Genomic DNA, 15,599 nt, shown 5'->3' with positions numbered 1-15,599 from the left:
ATGCAGTATTGTTAAATACATTCACCATGCTATACATTAGGTTCCCAGAACTTACTCATCTCATCATTGGAACTAGTACCCTTTGACCGCCATCTGACTTCTCCCACTTCCCCAACTCCTGGAAACCACCAATCTCCTCTCTATTTCTATGAGTTCAGTTTTTCCATTAATCTATACATCTGTTTTTATGCAAGTGCCATACTGTTTTGATTACTATAGCTTTGCGGTGTAGTTTGAAATCAGGAAGTGTGATGCCTCCAGCTTCGTTCTTTTTCTCAAGATTGCTTTAGCTATACAGGGCCTTTTAAGATTGTTTTTTCCTATTCCTGTTAAAAAAAAAAGTCATTGGAATGTTCATAGGGATTTCATTGACTCTATAGATGGCTCTGGGTAGTATGGACATTTTAACAATATTAATTGTTCCAGTTCATGAACACAGAATATCTTTCCATTTATTTGTATCACATTCAGTTTCCTTCATCAGTATCTTATAGTTTACAGTGTATAGGTCTTTCACCCCTTGGTTAAATTTACTTCTAAGCATTTTATTCTTTTTGATGCTCTTGTAAATGAGATTGTTTTATTTCTCTTTCAGATAGTTCATTGTTAGTATATAGAATTGCAACTGATTTTTGTATGTTAATTTTTTTATGCTGCATAGCTCTTTGATTTCTCACATCAGTTTCTTTGTAGTTTCAAACACACAGATTGTATACATGTTTTATGAGATTTATAACCTATGTATTTCTTCTCTAAAGGGAGAAACTATTGTGAATATTTTTGTTTTAATTCAGTTTATATAAATTCACTTATATAGCAAGCAATATTATTGAGTTTTGTGTGTTGACCTTATATCTTATGAACTCGCTAATTCTCAGATTTTTTTGTAGATTCCTTCAGATTTCTATGTAGACAATCTTCTCAAATATAGGGACAGTTTTATTTCTTCCTTTCTAATCGTATATCTTTATCCCTGTTTATTGACATATTACAAGATGTCAGGGGTGGTAAAAGTAGACATCTTCCTTTTTCCAAACGTTAGAGGGAAAATACTGTCTTTTACCTTTAAGTATATTGTTAGCATTTGGTTTGTTATAGATACCTTTATCAAATTGGGTACGTTTCTATTCCTAGTTGGCTGAGAGTTTTCATCATGAATAGATGTTGAATTTTTTCAAATGTTTTTTCTGTCAGTTGATGTGATCATGTGGTTTTGCTTCTTTAGTCTGTTAATAACAGTGAATGCATTAATGGATTTTCAAATATTCAACCAGCCTTGGATTCCCTGGAAAGCCCCACTTAGTCATTTGCTTTTAACATGTTGCTCAATTTGACTTGGTAATACTTTGTTGAAAACTTTTAAGTCAGTGTGCAAGAGGGATATTGGTTTATAGTTTTCTCTATTTTTTATACTATTTTTATATGGTTTTGGTATCAGGGAAATGCTAGCCTCATAAACTGAATTGAAAAGTGTTCCTTTCTTTTTATTTTCTTGAAAAGGTTGTTTAAAATCAGTTGTAGTTTTTCTGTAAATGTCTGCTAGAATTTACAATGGACACCACCAGGGCCCAGAGTTTTGTTTTGTGTTGGGGGAAGGTTTTAAACTACAAATTAGACTTTTGAAGCAGTTATAGGAATATTCACATTAACTTTTTATCTTGGAAAAGTTGTAATAGTTTCTAGTTTTTTGAGGAATTGGTATTTCAAAGTTTTCAAGTTTATTTGTGTAGAGATGTTTACTTTACAGGACTGTATTAATAAGGAAAATAGCTAACAATTAAATATAACTTACAGTGTGCCAGGTACAATACTAAGCACATACTAATCATTACAGCTACCCTAAGAGGCACTATTATCCTCCAAATTTGTATTATATTATGTAAAATGATTATGGGAGCACCTGGGTGGCTAAGTTAGTTGAGCATCTGACTCGATCTAGGCTCAAGGTCATGATCCCAAGGTTGCAGGATCAAGCCCCACATTGGGCTCTGTGATGAGCGTGGAGCCTGCTTAAGACTCTCCCTTTGACCCTCTCCTCTGCTCACTCTCTCTCTGTAATTTAATTAATTAATTAAGTGATTATGTACTGCCTCACAAGTATCTTAATGGACATAAATTTTTTTATTTTGAATGTAAGTAGTTGCACACAATCTAACTTCTGGCATATTAAAAATATTGACATTTTGACATTCTTTTATTGAGATCCATAGCAATTTAATCTTTCACTTTTAAAAAAATAAAAGGAATAAGCTCTCCTTTAAGAGTCAAAATGTTGTAATGTTTACTCCTTGAACTCAGAGTATTCCCTTACTATCTTTTGAATATCTTCTAGCTCTATAACGATACTCCCTTTTCATTCCTGTTATTAGTAGTTTGTGGCTTCCCTCTATTTGTCACTCATACTAATGGTTTATCCATTTTATTGATCTTTTCAAAGAACTAGCTTTCTTTTTCATTGTTTTTCTCTATTTTTTTTTTTTTTTTGTCTTTAATTTTATTGATTTCTGCTCTTTATTCCTTCACTCTGCTTGCTCTGGACTTACTTTGCTCCTTTTTCCATTTTTTAACACAGAAGTTTAGAATTTTGATTTGAGAACTTTTTTATAAGCATTTAATACTATAAATTGCCCCTTAAGCACTGCTTTACATACATCCCACAAATTGTGATGTGTTGTTTTTCATTTTCTGTTTGAGTTATGGATTCTTTAGAAACACGGTACTCAGTTCTCACAGTATTTGGAGATTTTCTCATCTTTCTGCTATTAATAGCTATTGAATTTATTTTGGTCAGAGAACATACTTTGTATGATTTTATTTTTTTTAAGTTTGTTTTGTTATACAATCTTAAATATGGTCAGTTTTCATGAGTGTTTTATGTGATTTAAAAAGAATGTGTAGGGACACCTGGGTGGTTCAGTTAGTTAAGCATCCAGCTCTTGACTTTGGCTCAGGTCATGATCTCATCATTTGTGAGTTCAAGCCCCATATGGAGATCTGCGCTGATAGTGCAAAGCCTGCTTGGGATTCTCTCTCTCCTCATTGCCCTTCTCTCTGTCTCAAAATAAATAAACTTTAAAAAATAATAAAAGTCAAAAAAATAAATTAAATAAATAAATAAATAAATAAATAAATAAATAAAATGTGTAGTCCTCTATTGTTGGATGCAATGTTATACAAATATGAGTTTGTGTATATCCTTGTGATTTTCTGTCAACTTGTCCTGTCAGTTAATGCGAGAGGGGCATTGAATTCTCCCACTGTACACATGCATTTTTCTTCTCTACTTCTGTTCTGTTGGTTACATATTTTGAAGCTCAGTTGTTAGATGCATACTCTTTTATAGATTGTTATGGCTTCTTGGTGAATTGACCCTCTTACTATATAATGTTTCTCTATATTTCTGGTAATTTTCTTAGCTCTAGAGTCTACTTTGTCTGATATAAAATAGTTACTCTAGCTTTCTTTTGATTAGTCTTTACATAGTATATCTTTTTCCTTTTTACTTTTTTACTTTTAACCTATCTATAACATTGTGTTTGAAATAAAGCCCTATAAATGGGGCTTGGTTTTTTTTAAAATCTCTTCTAACAATCTATATCCCCTTATATTGCTTCGTTTAGACCATTTACATGTAATGTAAGTTTTGATGGTTGGATATAGGTTTACGATTGTATTATTTGCTTTGTGTTTGTTCCCTCTTGTCCTTCTGTTTCTCCTTTCGTGCCTTATTTTGGATCATTTGAATATGTTTTAGTATTGTATTTTCATTTGTTTATTTCATTTTTACTGTATCTTTTTGTATAGAATTTTTAGTAGTTGCTCTGTAGATGAGAATTTACATACTTTTCACAGTTTACTTAGAATAAGTATTTCACCACTTCAAGTAAAATGTACAAACTTTACGTCCATATGGGTCCTATTACCTTCTCTCCTTTATATTGTAGTTGTCATATATACTACATCATTTCTTTTGTTCTCTTTCATTCATGACATTTCAAATTTTTCTCTAATATCATTTACCCTTCTTTCTGAAGGTCTTCCTTAGCAGTTCTTTTATATCAGGTTTGCCGGCTGTGCACTCTATTCACTTTCCTACATCGGAGAATATCTTTATTTCACCTTTGTTTCAAAAGTATATGTTCCCTGGATACAGAATTTTGGGTTGACAGGTTTTTATCATTTAGCACTTTTTAAAAAATGTTCTTTTTCCTTATGAAGCCCTTTATTTCCAATGATAAATCTGCCTTCTTTTAAATTATTGTTCCCATATAGTTATGTATCATTTTCTCTGTCTCTTTTCAGAATTTTTTTTATCTTTAGTTTTCAGAGTTTGATTAATGGTCTAGGCTTGGATTTGGGGGGCTTTATCCTATTTGAAATTCAGTTAACTTTTTAAATCTATTGGTGTGTTTTTTATTAAATTTGGAAAGTTTTTAGTTGCTACTTCGTGATGTATTTTTTTTCACACCATACTCTTTTTTTCTCCTTCTGGAACTCCAATGACCAAATGTTAGATGTTTCATTATTGTCCCACACATCTCTGGGACTCATTTTTTTTTTTAATGTTTTCACTTTGTTGTCCAAATTGGGTAATTTCCATTTATGTACCATCAAATTCACTGATCTTTCCTCTTTCACCCCCATTTTGCTGTAGAGTCCATCTGGTGATTTTTGTAAAGAAATTTGTTACTGTATTTTTAGTTCTAAAATTTCCTTTGGGTTCTTATTTATATCTTCTGTTTGCTAATAAGAATTTGCCTAGACTTTTTGTCTTTCCATTATTTTCAAGTGTTCATCCTTAGCTCTTGGAGTACTTTCATAGTAGCTGATTAAAGTCTTTGATATTTTCAACATCTGTGTCTTTTCAGTATTGCTATCTTAGAATTTGAGATTTTCCTGGTTCTTCATATGCCAGGTAATTTTGGATTGTATCCTAGACATTTTGAATATCATCTTATGAGACTCTTGGTCTTCTTTAAATCCTGTGGAGAATTTTGATATTTTCGGTTTAGCAGGCAACTTATCCAGTTGTATCAGGCTATAAGTTCCAAACAATTTTCTATGGATTCCAATATCAATTCGGTTTTCAAAGCATTTGCAATGCTTTTTGGATCTGTGTGCCATACAGTGGCTATTCTGGGACATGACTAACGGTCTTATCCTTACTTTAGTTCTCAAAGCCTATGGTCAGATCCACACATGGGAAGTTCACAAGCAGCTTTATATGGTTATTTTCCTGTACTGCTCCATTTCTATGATCTCCCGGTACTTTCAGTTCCCTGAGACTTCCCTTTCTAGTTCTTTATCCAAAATTCTGGGACTTCTTGGCCATATTTTGCCACATACTTCCCACTATGCCTGCAGGAAGAAGGGCTGCAAGAAGTTAGGGAGAAAGAACTTGATGGAAGTTTGTACCATCCTCTTGGAGCCACAGCTCCTCTGGACAAAAAGTTTCCCCTTCTTTGGAGTTTTAGGTACCTTTATATTCTTGCCACCATCATGATCTCCACTGCTACCTTGGGATGATATAGGGGCTGGGACACAAGAGAATCCAGGGGAAAAAATGGTTTTCCCCTTCTTTGAGTCCTTTCCTACTCCTTGAGCCTAAACTAGAGAGCTTTCCATAGAGTTTTTTCTGCTATGCCCCAGTGTCTACTTCTAGGTTTAGGCTGCCTTGAATCCAAGCCAGGGAGTAGGAAAGTGATTAAATAGTATTTTGAATTCTTGTCATGTCTTCTTCCCCAGTCTTCTTGGTATGATTTACCTTTTAGAGTCTTCAAATAACTCCTCCATGCATTCTCCCCAGGTTTTTTTCAGCTGTATTCAATGGGACACACAGGGTGGTTTGTGTTTATTTCATCTTAACCAAATTTGACCTTAGCTATATATATTTCTTTACTTTTGTTTAAGTTAACAGGTATTCATGGAGGCTGTGAATTACATTTATTGTGACTTTGATGGACAGTTATACCAAAAATATATGCATATATGTAGAAACTAGAGGATACATGTATGAAAGAAAAGTGAAGCTGTCTGGAAATACTCGGAAAAACCACACAGTAAAAAAAATCATTTCTGATTAAAGTTTAAACACTTTATGTTTAACTTCAGGAATCTATTGGCATTTACTTCACAGCACTGTCAGGGAAGACTTACAGAATGAGAGAAATGTGAACTTATCTTTAAAGAATCAGATTAGTAAAAGTTTTTCAGATGGAATAGATAACAGCATTCTAGGCAGAGGGGTCAGTCTGAGAAAAGGCAGGTATAAATGTGCATGGCATGTGTGGATGCGCGTTATAGAGGAAGAAATGAAAGCAGGAAAGGAAAATCTGGTTCAGTTACCTGCTTCTTGTGCCATATTAGAAATTGCTATAAAATCTTCTCACAAACACATTTGAAATGGTTAGGAACACATTGGTATGAATTCAAAATGAAAGTTTTAGAATTTTGTACATGTGCTTAATAATCAGTCCTGTACTTTGAACTGGTCTATCCTGCCATTGACATTAAGTCTTCTGGATTTTTGGTTAACATGAATTGCATTTGCTATCCTTGCTTTTACTTACTAGGAATTACATCTTATGGCAAAATAAATATGTCCTATCTCTCTAAATTTGTGCTATCTGCCATTGACTTATTTTTCAGTTAAACTTTTTTTACTGTTTTTTAATATTTGTTTATTTTGAGAGAGAGAGAGAGAGAGAGAGAGAGAGAGAATCCTAAGCAGACTCCATGCTGTCAACACAGAGCCCAATGCAGAGCTTGATCTCATGAACCATAAGATCATGACCTGAGCTGAAATCAAGAGTCAGACGCCCAACTAACTGAGCCACCCAGGCATCCTAAACTTCTAATTTTAAGATAATGATAGATCTGCAAATAATTCACAGATAGTTGTAGATTCACAAATAATTCACAGATCCTATATGCCCTTTACTCCTTTTTCCCCCAATGGTAACATCTTGTAAAACTGTAGTACTGTATCACAACCAGAATATTGACATTGATATGGACAAGATACAGAACAATTCCATAGAGCTCCCTCATTGCCTTTTATACACCCGCCTTCCCCTACCCTCTGCCCCAACCCTAACCTCTCACAACCACAAATTTCTTCTCCATTTTTATAATTTTGTTATTTCAAGAATGTTACATAAATAGAATCATACAGCATGTAATCTTTTGGATTGGCTTTTTGACTTTCCATAATTTCTTGAGAGATTGATCTAAGTTGCTGCATGTATCAGTAAATTGTCCCTTTTGTTGCTGAGAAGTATTTCATGACCTATTTTTCAGCTATCTTTTGCCATTATTTGAAAAAACAAAGTCTTGTTACTCAGGAATTTTTCCTCATTTGTGTATTTGCTTTGGAATTTGGGCTAAAGCAAAAGCCTTAGGAGTATTCCAGTTTACTTTTCTAAATTGTATTTTGGTTCATCAGTCACAATGTGTTGACATTAGTAAGTCTTACAGGAGAGAAAATCTTGTGCACAAGGAGATTCTACTACTTTACTACCCTTATCTTTTCTAAACTACAAGTAAGATCAGAACACATGAGGAAGAAGTATGCTTGAACAATATTTAGCTGTTCCCAGTACACCCTCACGCTAGTCCATGGATGAAGCAGGAAGGAGCTCGTTCCTAGCAGCCCTCTGTAGTGAAAGAAGTGTGTTCACGCTGCAGACCAGCAGTAGGATATTTTCTCTTTTCATTAGGCAATATGATCCTAGTTCAAAATTCCAGCCCCAATAATGGGGGAAAGAATGGAGACTTCCAGTTTTTAAATCGCAGTAAATTGTGGAGGACCAGATTCTAAAGTATGTTAAATGTTCCTAAGGAGCCTTGATTTTATCCCAAGCAGAAATGAAAGAATGAAGAAGTGAATAAATCATTTACTTGAATTGCAGACATGTTTTTAATTAGCTATAATAACTATAAGTAGAAAAATTAGTAATGTCCAAAATATCATTTTAACTTTTAATATCATTGTCGTCTCCTGTCTTAGTAAATAATAACTGTGGTTTGATTTTCATTTGAGGAGAAATAAAGGGCACATATAAATCTACAATAAAAAACTATATTACTATCATATAGTGATACAATTGTCATACTGTTTATTTTAATTTAAGTACACGCTTCAGAGAGAGAAGAAAAAAGGATGTTAGAGATTTGCAAACACTGGTGTTTATCCTACTGCATTATAAACATTTTAGCAAAGGTTTTTAAATTGTCATTTTGCTGATGGCAAGTATAAAATGAAGATACAAGTTAATTGGAAGTTAATCTCATTATTACCTACCATAGACAGTGTTTTTTATGCCGCTCTAAAGAGGTTTATGCATATTTTAACCATTTTTCACATAGCGATCATCTTTAAGTACTAATATAAAAGTTAATGAGTAAAGAAAATCTGCTGAATAAATCTATCTGATAAGCCAAGGCACTTACAGAAATACATGCTTTATGTGCGCTAAGATTTTTCTTGATTAGTGTTCCATTTCTCAATTCAATTACCAAACTTAGGGGAAGTCTAAATCAAGAGTTTTGACTGGCATATTCAATGGGATTTGATTGGGGTGCAGATAAGTACCTGATGTGATGTTTTAGCATGCCTTTATTAGTATTCTGATCATAATTATGTGTACTCTGCTACCACTTTTTTTAAAAGCAATTTTTAACTCCATCATGTCTTCTATATATGCACATGTTCTTAATAAACTATTAGAATCAATACAATGTACATGAATATACAGAAATGTACTTTCTGCTTGTCAAAATAATATGCATATTTACTCTGATCTTATTCTGTATAGAATACTACAGTCAGCTCACTATAAGCCTAGGTGGCAAAGGGAGATAAAGTAGCATCCGAAAATGTTTACCAGTACTGTGATTATGATTTACCAGAGGTTAGAACAATGAATAGAGTGGCAGAGAAAGTACAGCGCCCTAGGCGTTGACTCTGGACACAGTGAAGTTTGGTACAGTCTTCTCTCTAGTTGGCTGGGACTCTGGTTATACAGTGTAGCAGAAAGTGCGTTCTGCAGCCATTCAGACCTGAATTAAAATTCCACCTCTACCATCTAATAGCAGTGTGTCCTTGGGCAAGTTATTTAACCTCTTCAAGCCTCAAGTTTCAGTTGTCTTTTTTTTTAACTTATAAAATAGGTAGTTATGAAGGTTAAAAGAAATAAGTTTATAAAGCATCTAGCACAGTGCCTAAAACAGAAATCTGTGCTTTGCAGAAGAAACAAAAAAAGGAACCCCACTACCTACAGGTAGAACTCCTCTCCCAAAGAAACCCTAAAATCCCAGTGTGCTTATAATACTAATGTATATATAATTCCTGGGTTGTATGTAAACATTCACTAATTTTGCTCTTTAATGTACCTTTGTGAGTGTGGTAAAACGGCCTGCTTACTTTCTTTTAAAAAGTTTACTTTTCAAGGACACATTACTTCTAAAAGGGAAAAAATCCAAATTGAATATAATCTAAAAGTTACTTTTCAGATTTCTAGATGTTAAAAATGTTTGTGACGCATGGATCTATTTTAATCTTTTGTACTTTGATTTTAGCAGGAAAGGAAGGACAAGAAATCCTGGGGCCTGAAGCTCAGGCAGATGAAGCGGGATGTGCAGGTACTCTCTTGTCATTTTCTTTCATACTGCAGCCTTTGAACAAAGTCTTTTGTGTCACTGGTTTTTGCATTTGTGAGTCGTGAATTTAGTCTGTTTCCCCCTCTTTCATCTTGACCTCCTTCAGTGTTTAAGTACCCAGGCATATAGGGCACTCTATGTAGCATATTTTTCCATCCAAAAAATTAGTGTTTAAATGATGATTTGAACACATATCAAAAATTTTACCAAAGCTATAGAAACACAGATTTAACTATTTTGAGTTTCATTATTAGTTACCAGGATCTGCATTGAGTTGCCCACAAGACAGAAAGCAGAAGGGAGAAGAATAAGCAAATGTCATGAGTTATCTATAAACTGGATGAGAATCATGAATATTGATGAGTTGAGTGAAAATGTGTCACAGAAAATAAGAGAATCAAAATTTTTTTCTTGTAACTTCTGTGATTGAAAAAGGCCAAGATGAAGTTAAATTATAGTAAACAAGGAAATTTGCTTCTAGATGACTAAAAATACATATACCCTGAGACTTAAGCCTATTCCTCTGTAATGGATTCAAATCAGATTTAAAAAGCAAAAGAGTAGGGGTGCCTGGGTGGTTCAGTCAGTTAAGCGTCTGACTTCAGCTCAGGTCATGATCTCACAGTTTGCAAGTTCAGGCCCCGTGTTGGGCTCTGTGCTGTCAGCTCAGAGCCTGGAGCCTGCTTCGGATTCTGTGTCTCCCCTCCCTCTCTGTCCCTTCCCCACCTTCTCTCTCTCTCCCTCTCTCTCTCTCTCTTTCTCAGAAGTAAACATTTTAAAAAATTTTTTTAAAAGAAAATGCTATCTTAAAAAAATACTGTACTTAAAAGTAGTATAATTGTATTTTGTATATTCCACCCTAAGTTAGAAATTTCTATCATATAATTTTAAATAAATTTTGCATGTTCTTTTTTTTTGGTTTAACAATTCTAGTTTTGCAGTGCATTTTAGTAATATTCCATAGAGCCCTATAAATTATCTTCCATTATGTAAGATGAGTGTATTTCATAATAATATGTCAAAAATAGATTTTCATCTATAATATAAACGAGCACTGCCGTACTTGGCAGTTCTGTAAAACCAAGAGTAAATCTTTGTGCTGTTATTAAAGATGCATTCCAAATTAATTAAATAATACTGGAGTATGTGATGATTTACAGTACTTGCTGCCTAAGATTTTATATTCTGCCTTTAACTTGGTTGTGTTTAACTTGCATGAATAATGTATTCAATATGTATGTCATCAAGTATTTGTCATGCTAACGTACACATTATATAAAATATTTAAACTAGATATGTGTTTTTAGTAAATAGTATTAATGAACACAAAAGAATGCTGTTTATTACTCCTTTACTGAATGTTAAATGACTTCTATTACCAGAGTTAAGGGCATCTTTCCCCCTTTTAGGCAAAATGCTATCAAAACAAACATTCACAATTCCAAGTGTCAGTATTTCACCTCACACTTTGCTCTTCACTACAAAAATAAATGAATTTTTTCAGTTGGAACTACTGAGTAGTATATAAATTCCCTTAGTCCCCCTCCCCCTCTCTGCAAAGTCACATCTGGAAGTTAAGGTAACCTTGTACTAACTTAAATTATTGCTGAAATGTACGGTCCCTCCACCCAGAGGAAGGTGATCCCTGCAGCTTTATTTCCCTGGAACGTGGGGAGTTAGGAGCAAGCAAACATTTAATAAAGCCCTGAAAAGTGTAGTTGTAAGGAAAGAAGGGTAAAAATTAGACATCTGAGACTTTTGAGCACTTAAACTTTAAAGTTCTGTTTTGCCTTTGCATTTGTTACTTCCTTGACTTCTAGGGAATAATGTGCTGACAAAGTAAACAAAAACATTGTACAGAGGTCATCATCATTAGTTCAGAACTTTGTCAGATCCTTTCTTCAGCTGACTTCCTTTTGCAATTCATGAAGTTAAGAGAACTGAAGTCTCAGTTTAGTATTCAGAGAGTGAAAAATTCACCCAAAACCTCCTTTGTTCCTTCTGAGCATCCCTTTTTTGTTTATATAGTTAATAGTTTTGCCAAGTTTGAAAAAAATGGAAGATAGGAAGAAGCCGAAGGATACTTTATTCCAATGGAAATTATTGATAGCTAAATAAAAATGTTTAATCTTTATATTAAATGTTTGCCCCTCTCTCCTTGCTCTAATTCATGATTATAATCACGAATTCTACACTGTAATTCTACACTTTGGCAAATGGTTATGGTCATATGGTCCTATGATCCAAAGTAATTCCATACTTTGACAGTCAGCTCTGAGTTTTGTCATGTCTAAATACAGCCGAATTATCATTATGTTTCTATATATTTACTCATCTCTCTACTATTTAAATCTGTAAGTTTATCAGTATTAAGACTAGAAATTTTGCTTTCAAACTGAGCTTTTTACAATGTGCACTTCCCAACACTTAATAAATTTGTGTGTAAAACTGCAAAATTTCTGGTTTCAGCTTGAAATTGTTTTGGTTAGATGCAGGTTCACGGAGACCGCATAGTTTAGTTGGAAAGACCAGAATTTGATACCACATCCCTAATACCAAATATTTGATCTAATGGTAACACTTTTTTACTATGTATCTAAGTTTTCTGATCCTAGTTATTTTCATTGGGAAAACTTTTAGTTGAGAAATTATAACGCTAACCTTACAGGACTGCTTTTAGAAAAATAGCTAACAATACATAGCACTTAACATGTGCAGATACAGTACTAAACACATACTATATTAATTTAATTCTCACGACCACCCTAAGAGGTACTATTATTGTCTCCCAAATTTTATATCATGTAGATTGATTATATACTGTCTCACATATTTCTTAATGTACATTTAAATTTTTTTCATTTTAAGTATAAGTAGTTACAATCTAATTTCTGGAATATTAAGAAAATTTTTAATATCACTCTTCTATGTAAAATCCAAACAATTTAATACCTGCTAATCATTCAATTTTTAAAAATATGAGTAAGCTCTTCATTAAGACTCAGAAATTTTATAGTGTTTACTCATGATATAGAATTTGATGTTAATGTAGTATGTATTTCCTATTTGAAGTTATTTTTGATCAGTTGTCATTTCTTTATAAGAAAAACATGCATATAACCTGAAATTTAAGTTTCTTTTTAATTTCTAGGGATAAGACTCTTAAAAAAATTTTTTAGCATATGGATTTATCATATAATTATCAGTACTACACAGTTGACCACAGCATAAATACATTAGAAACTCTAATAAATAATTATTAAAGAAAAATGTACTGGAAATGAAATTAAAGGAGCCGAAGTATTCTTTGATGAGTTCATTTATCAACCGTTTAATGTTACTTATTTCCAGAGGAAAAAATGTTCAGCATTAATTCTTTTTCTGTGGTTTGTTTAGCACTCGATAACCTTATTCTCATAAATAAAGGGGTGCAGTACATTTTTGTGATAACTGATTTACTTGATTCTTTATACATCTTTAGAGTTATGTGCAAAGAATTATGGTTACATACCAATAAAGTATTTTTAGTGTGGTTAACTGACAATTCTATTAAATGCTCCTTCAATTCTGTTGAAAGCAAAAATTCAAAGCTACCTAATTTGCTCAAGAATTTGTTTCCCAGTCATTAGAATCATCCACTCCCTGATTCTCTGGGACAAATACCAAAAAGGCTTTACCAACACTTACTGATCAAAGGACTGATGATATCTGTTCTTAGCTTTTGTTATTTTTCCCTCTCATTTAGAGGCACCTTGATTAATATATTCAGAAATGGTTGGGGAAATTGAATAATGTTAATTTCAGTACGTTTTGCCAGTACTTTTTTGTAAAAATCCTTTTATCTTACCACATGAGGTAACAATATTTTCATCAATGCCTCAGAGCTACAAACTTAGTTCATTCAGTTTCTGGAAATTTTGTACCTAATCACCTAACTAGCAAAGCCAGTTATCACTGTTATACCAATTAGTCAGATCAGACTTTCTGTCAGGAAAAAAGTATGTTTTCACTTTCCTAATTCAAATAATTTTGCCAGTACACTATTTGAGAAATTTTATAAAATGTCTCCTATGAGGAACATATAAATTCTAAGTAATGAGAAACAGAGAAACATACAAAGTATAAACATATCTTTTAAAAATAGATTATTCACTAACTATAGAGAACAAACTGATGGTTACCAGAGGGGAGGTTGATGGGGGATGGGTTAAATAGGTGATGAGGATTAAGGAGTACACTTACCATGAAGAGCACTGAGTAATGTATAGAAGTGTTGAATCACCATATTGTACAGCTGAAACTAACATAACACTGTATGTTAACTAGACTGGAATTAAAATTAAAAACTTAATAATTTTCTTAAAAAAGTAGATTATTCAGTAGTGAGGTTATTTATATCTAATATAATTTCTATAAGTTATAAAAATTTTTGTCTCCAAATGAGTAGTACATTTAGAACCAGTCAGTATATAGGTAAGCTTATAACTTACTCAAGATGCATGTTTCATGTATAAAATACAGACTGTATAATTCTGCAAAATGTATACGATTTAAAACTCATTATTCTAGCATCTAGCCTAGATGCGTGCATGCGCACACACACACGTACATAATAGGATATAGAAAAATAAACTTTGTATAAGTGAAGACTTTAATTGAAATAAATGTAATATAATTTAATAAAAATATTTTAAGCATCTTGTAACCTATATGGAATCAATAAATCACATAAAACTTAAATTTCACTCATGAGTATAATCTAGTTTAACTTGAAAACTTGCAGTTACATTGAAAAGATTCAGTGACATGGACTTGTACTGAGTTAGCTGTTCAGAAATGCTTATTTTTCCAGCTGTTGACAGAATGTAGGAAAGATTTTTGAAAATACTCTTTGCTCTGACCAGGGTTCCTGAAGAGAAGTAAATTTTTTAATAATAGAGAATTGAACAGGTGGGGTAATTAAAGGAAAACTACTCTCCATCCCTTTGGCCTTACTATTATATATTTGATTTCAGAGCTTCCTAACCAGAGCCAAAATATCCCTATTTCAGTCACTAGGCTTTACTCCCGATAGAAATCCATGTAAACAGGAAAAACTAGAAGGCCTGTGGTGGTTTTATGTTGCCTTGATTAATCAATAAAGTTTTCCCCAATCAGTATTTTGATTTTTTTCCCTTTGGCAACCTGGAGGTTTTTATATTCCAAAGCAATGCACCATATTAATGTATTCAAATATGCTTTTTTCTCTTCTTCCTTTTAAGTTTAAGCAAAGGAGGGGGTGCCTGGGCGGCTCGGTTGTTTAAACATCTGACTCTTGATTTCGGCTCAGGTCATGATCTCACACGGTTCTTGAGATAGAGCCCCACGTAGGGCCCCACATTGACAGTGCAGAGACTTCTTGGAATTCCCCCTCTCCCTGCCTCTCTCTCTTCCTCTTCCTTGCCCGCCCCCCTCAAAAATAAATGAATAAACATTTTTTAACAAGTTGAAGCAAAGGATACTATGAAAATGGGATAGTGGAGGGAAGAACCTTCTGGATTGTAAGAAAAAATATACACAGAAGTTGAGGATTTAGAAACAAACTCCCTTAAAACCCACAGGACCAGCTTACCTCTTAAGCCTTCACTTACCCCTGAATGTAGTAACCCAGTGCTAAATAACTGATAGCTATTGGCTGTATTAAAAAGGAGGGGAAAAAATAGTGGATCACCACGATTACTATGTCATTGGCTTTAAGGTTTTAAACAGCAGCTTCCATGGGGAGTTCAGTTGCTACCACTGTGCAGGACATGTAGCAAGACTCTTTCAACAAGTGTTAAACAAAAACATGCCCCTACCTCAGCATTTCAATTGGGCCCTATTTTAGTCTGCTGGGAAATGCTGTTTTACAAATTTAGAACTGACAGTTCAGCCTGAAGTGTAGAAAGAAGTCAGCCATG

The 15,599-nt window shown here is 33.4% G+C and overlaps 1 protein-coding gene across 6 annotated transcripts in view; it reads left to right on the top strand.

Annotated features, from left to right (window-relative positions):
* The window catches only part of ZEB1 (zinc finger E-box binding homeobox 1), a 198,927-nt gene that overhangs the window by 158,079 nt on the left and 25,249 nt on the right, over positions 1-15,599 (top strand). For 3 of the 6 annotated variants that reach the window (XM_058681545.1, XM_058681547.1, XM_058681543.1), the window contains exon 3: positions 9,583-9,642. In XM_058681545.1, coding sequence (XP_058537528.1) covers positions 9,583-9,642 — 60 coding nt within the window. Of the gene's footprint in view, positions 1-9,579; positions 9,643-15,599 lie in introns of all 6 variants that reach the window. The other 3 variants (XM_058681544.1, XM_058681546.1, XM_058681542.1) reach the window with 1 other exon arrangement.

The sequence above is a fragment of the Neofelis nebulosa genome, chromosome 8 (assembly GCF_028018385.1).
Source record: "Neofelis nebulosa isolate mNeoNeb1 chromosome 8, mNeoNeb1.pri, whole genome shotgun sequence".
NCBI lineage: Eukaryota > Metazoa > Chordata > Mammalia > Carnivora > Felidae > Neofelis > Neofelis nebulosa.
Note: the sequence above shows the minus strand (reverse complement) of the source record. Positions and strands in the feature narration are given on the sequence as shown.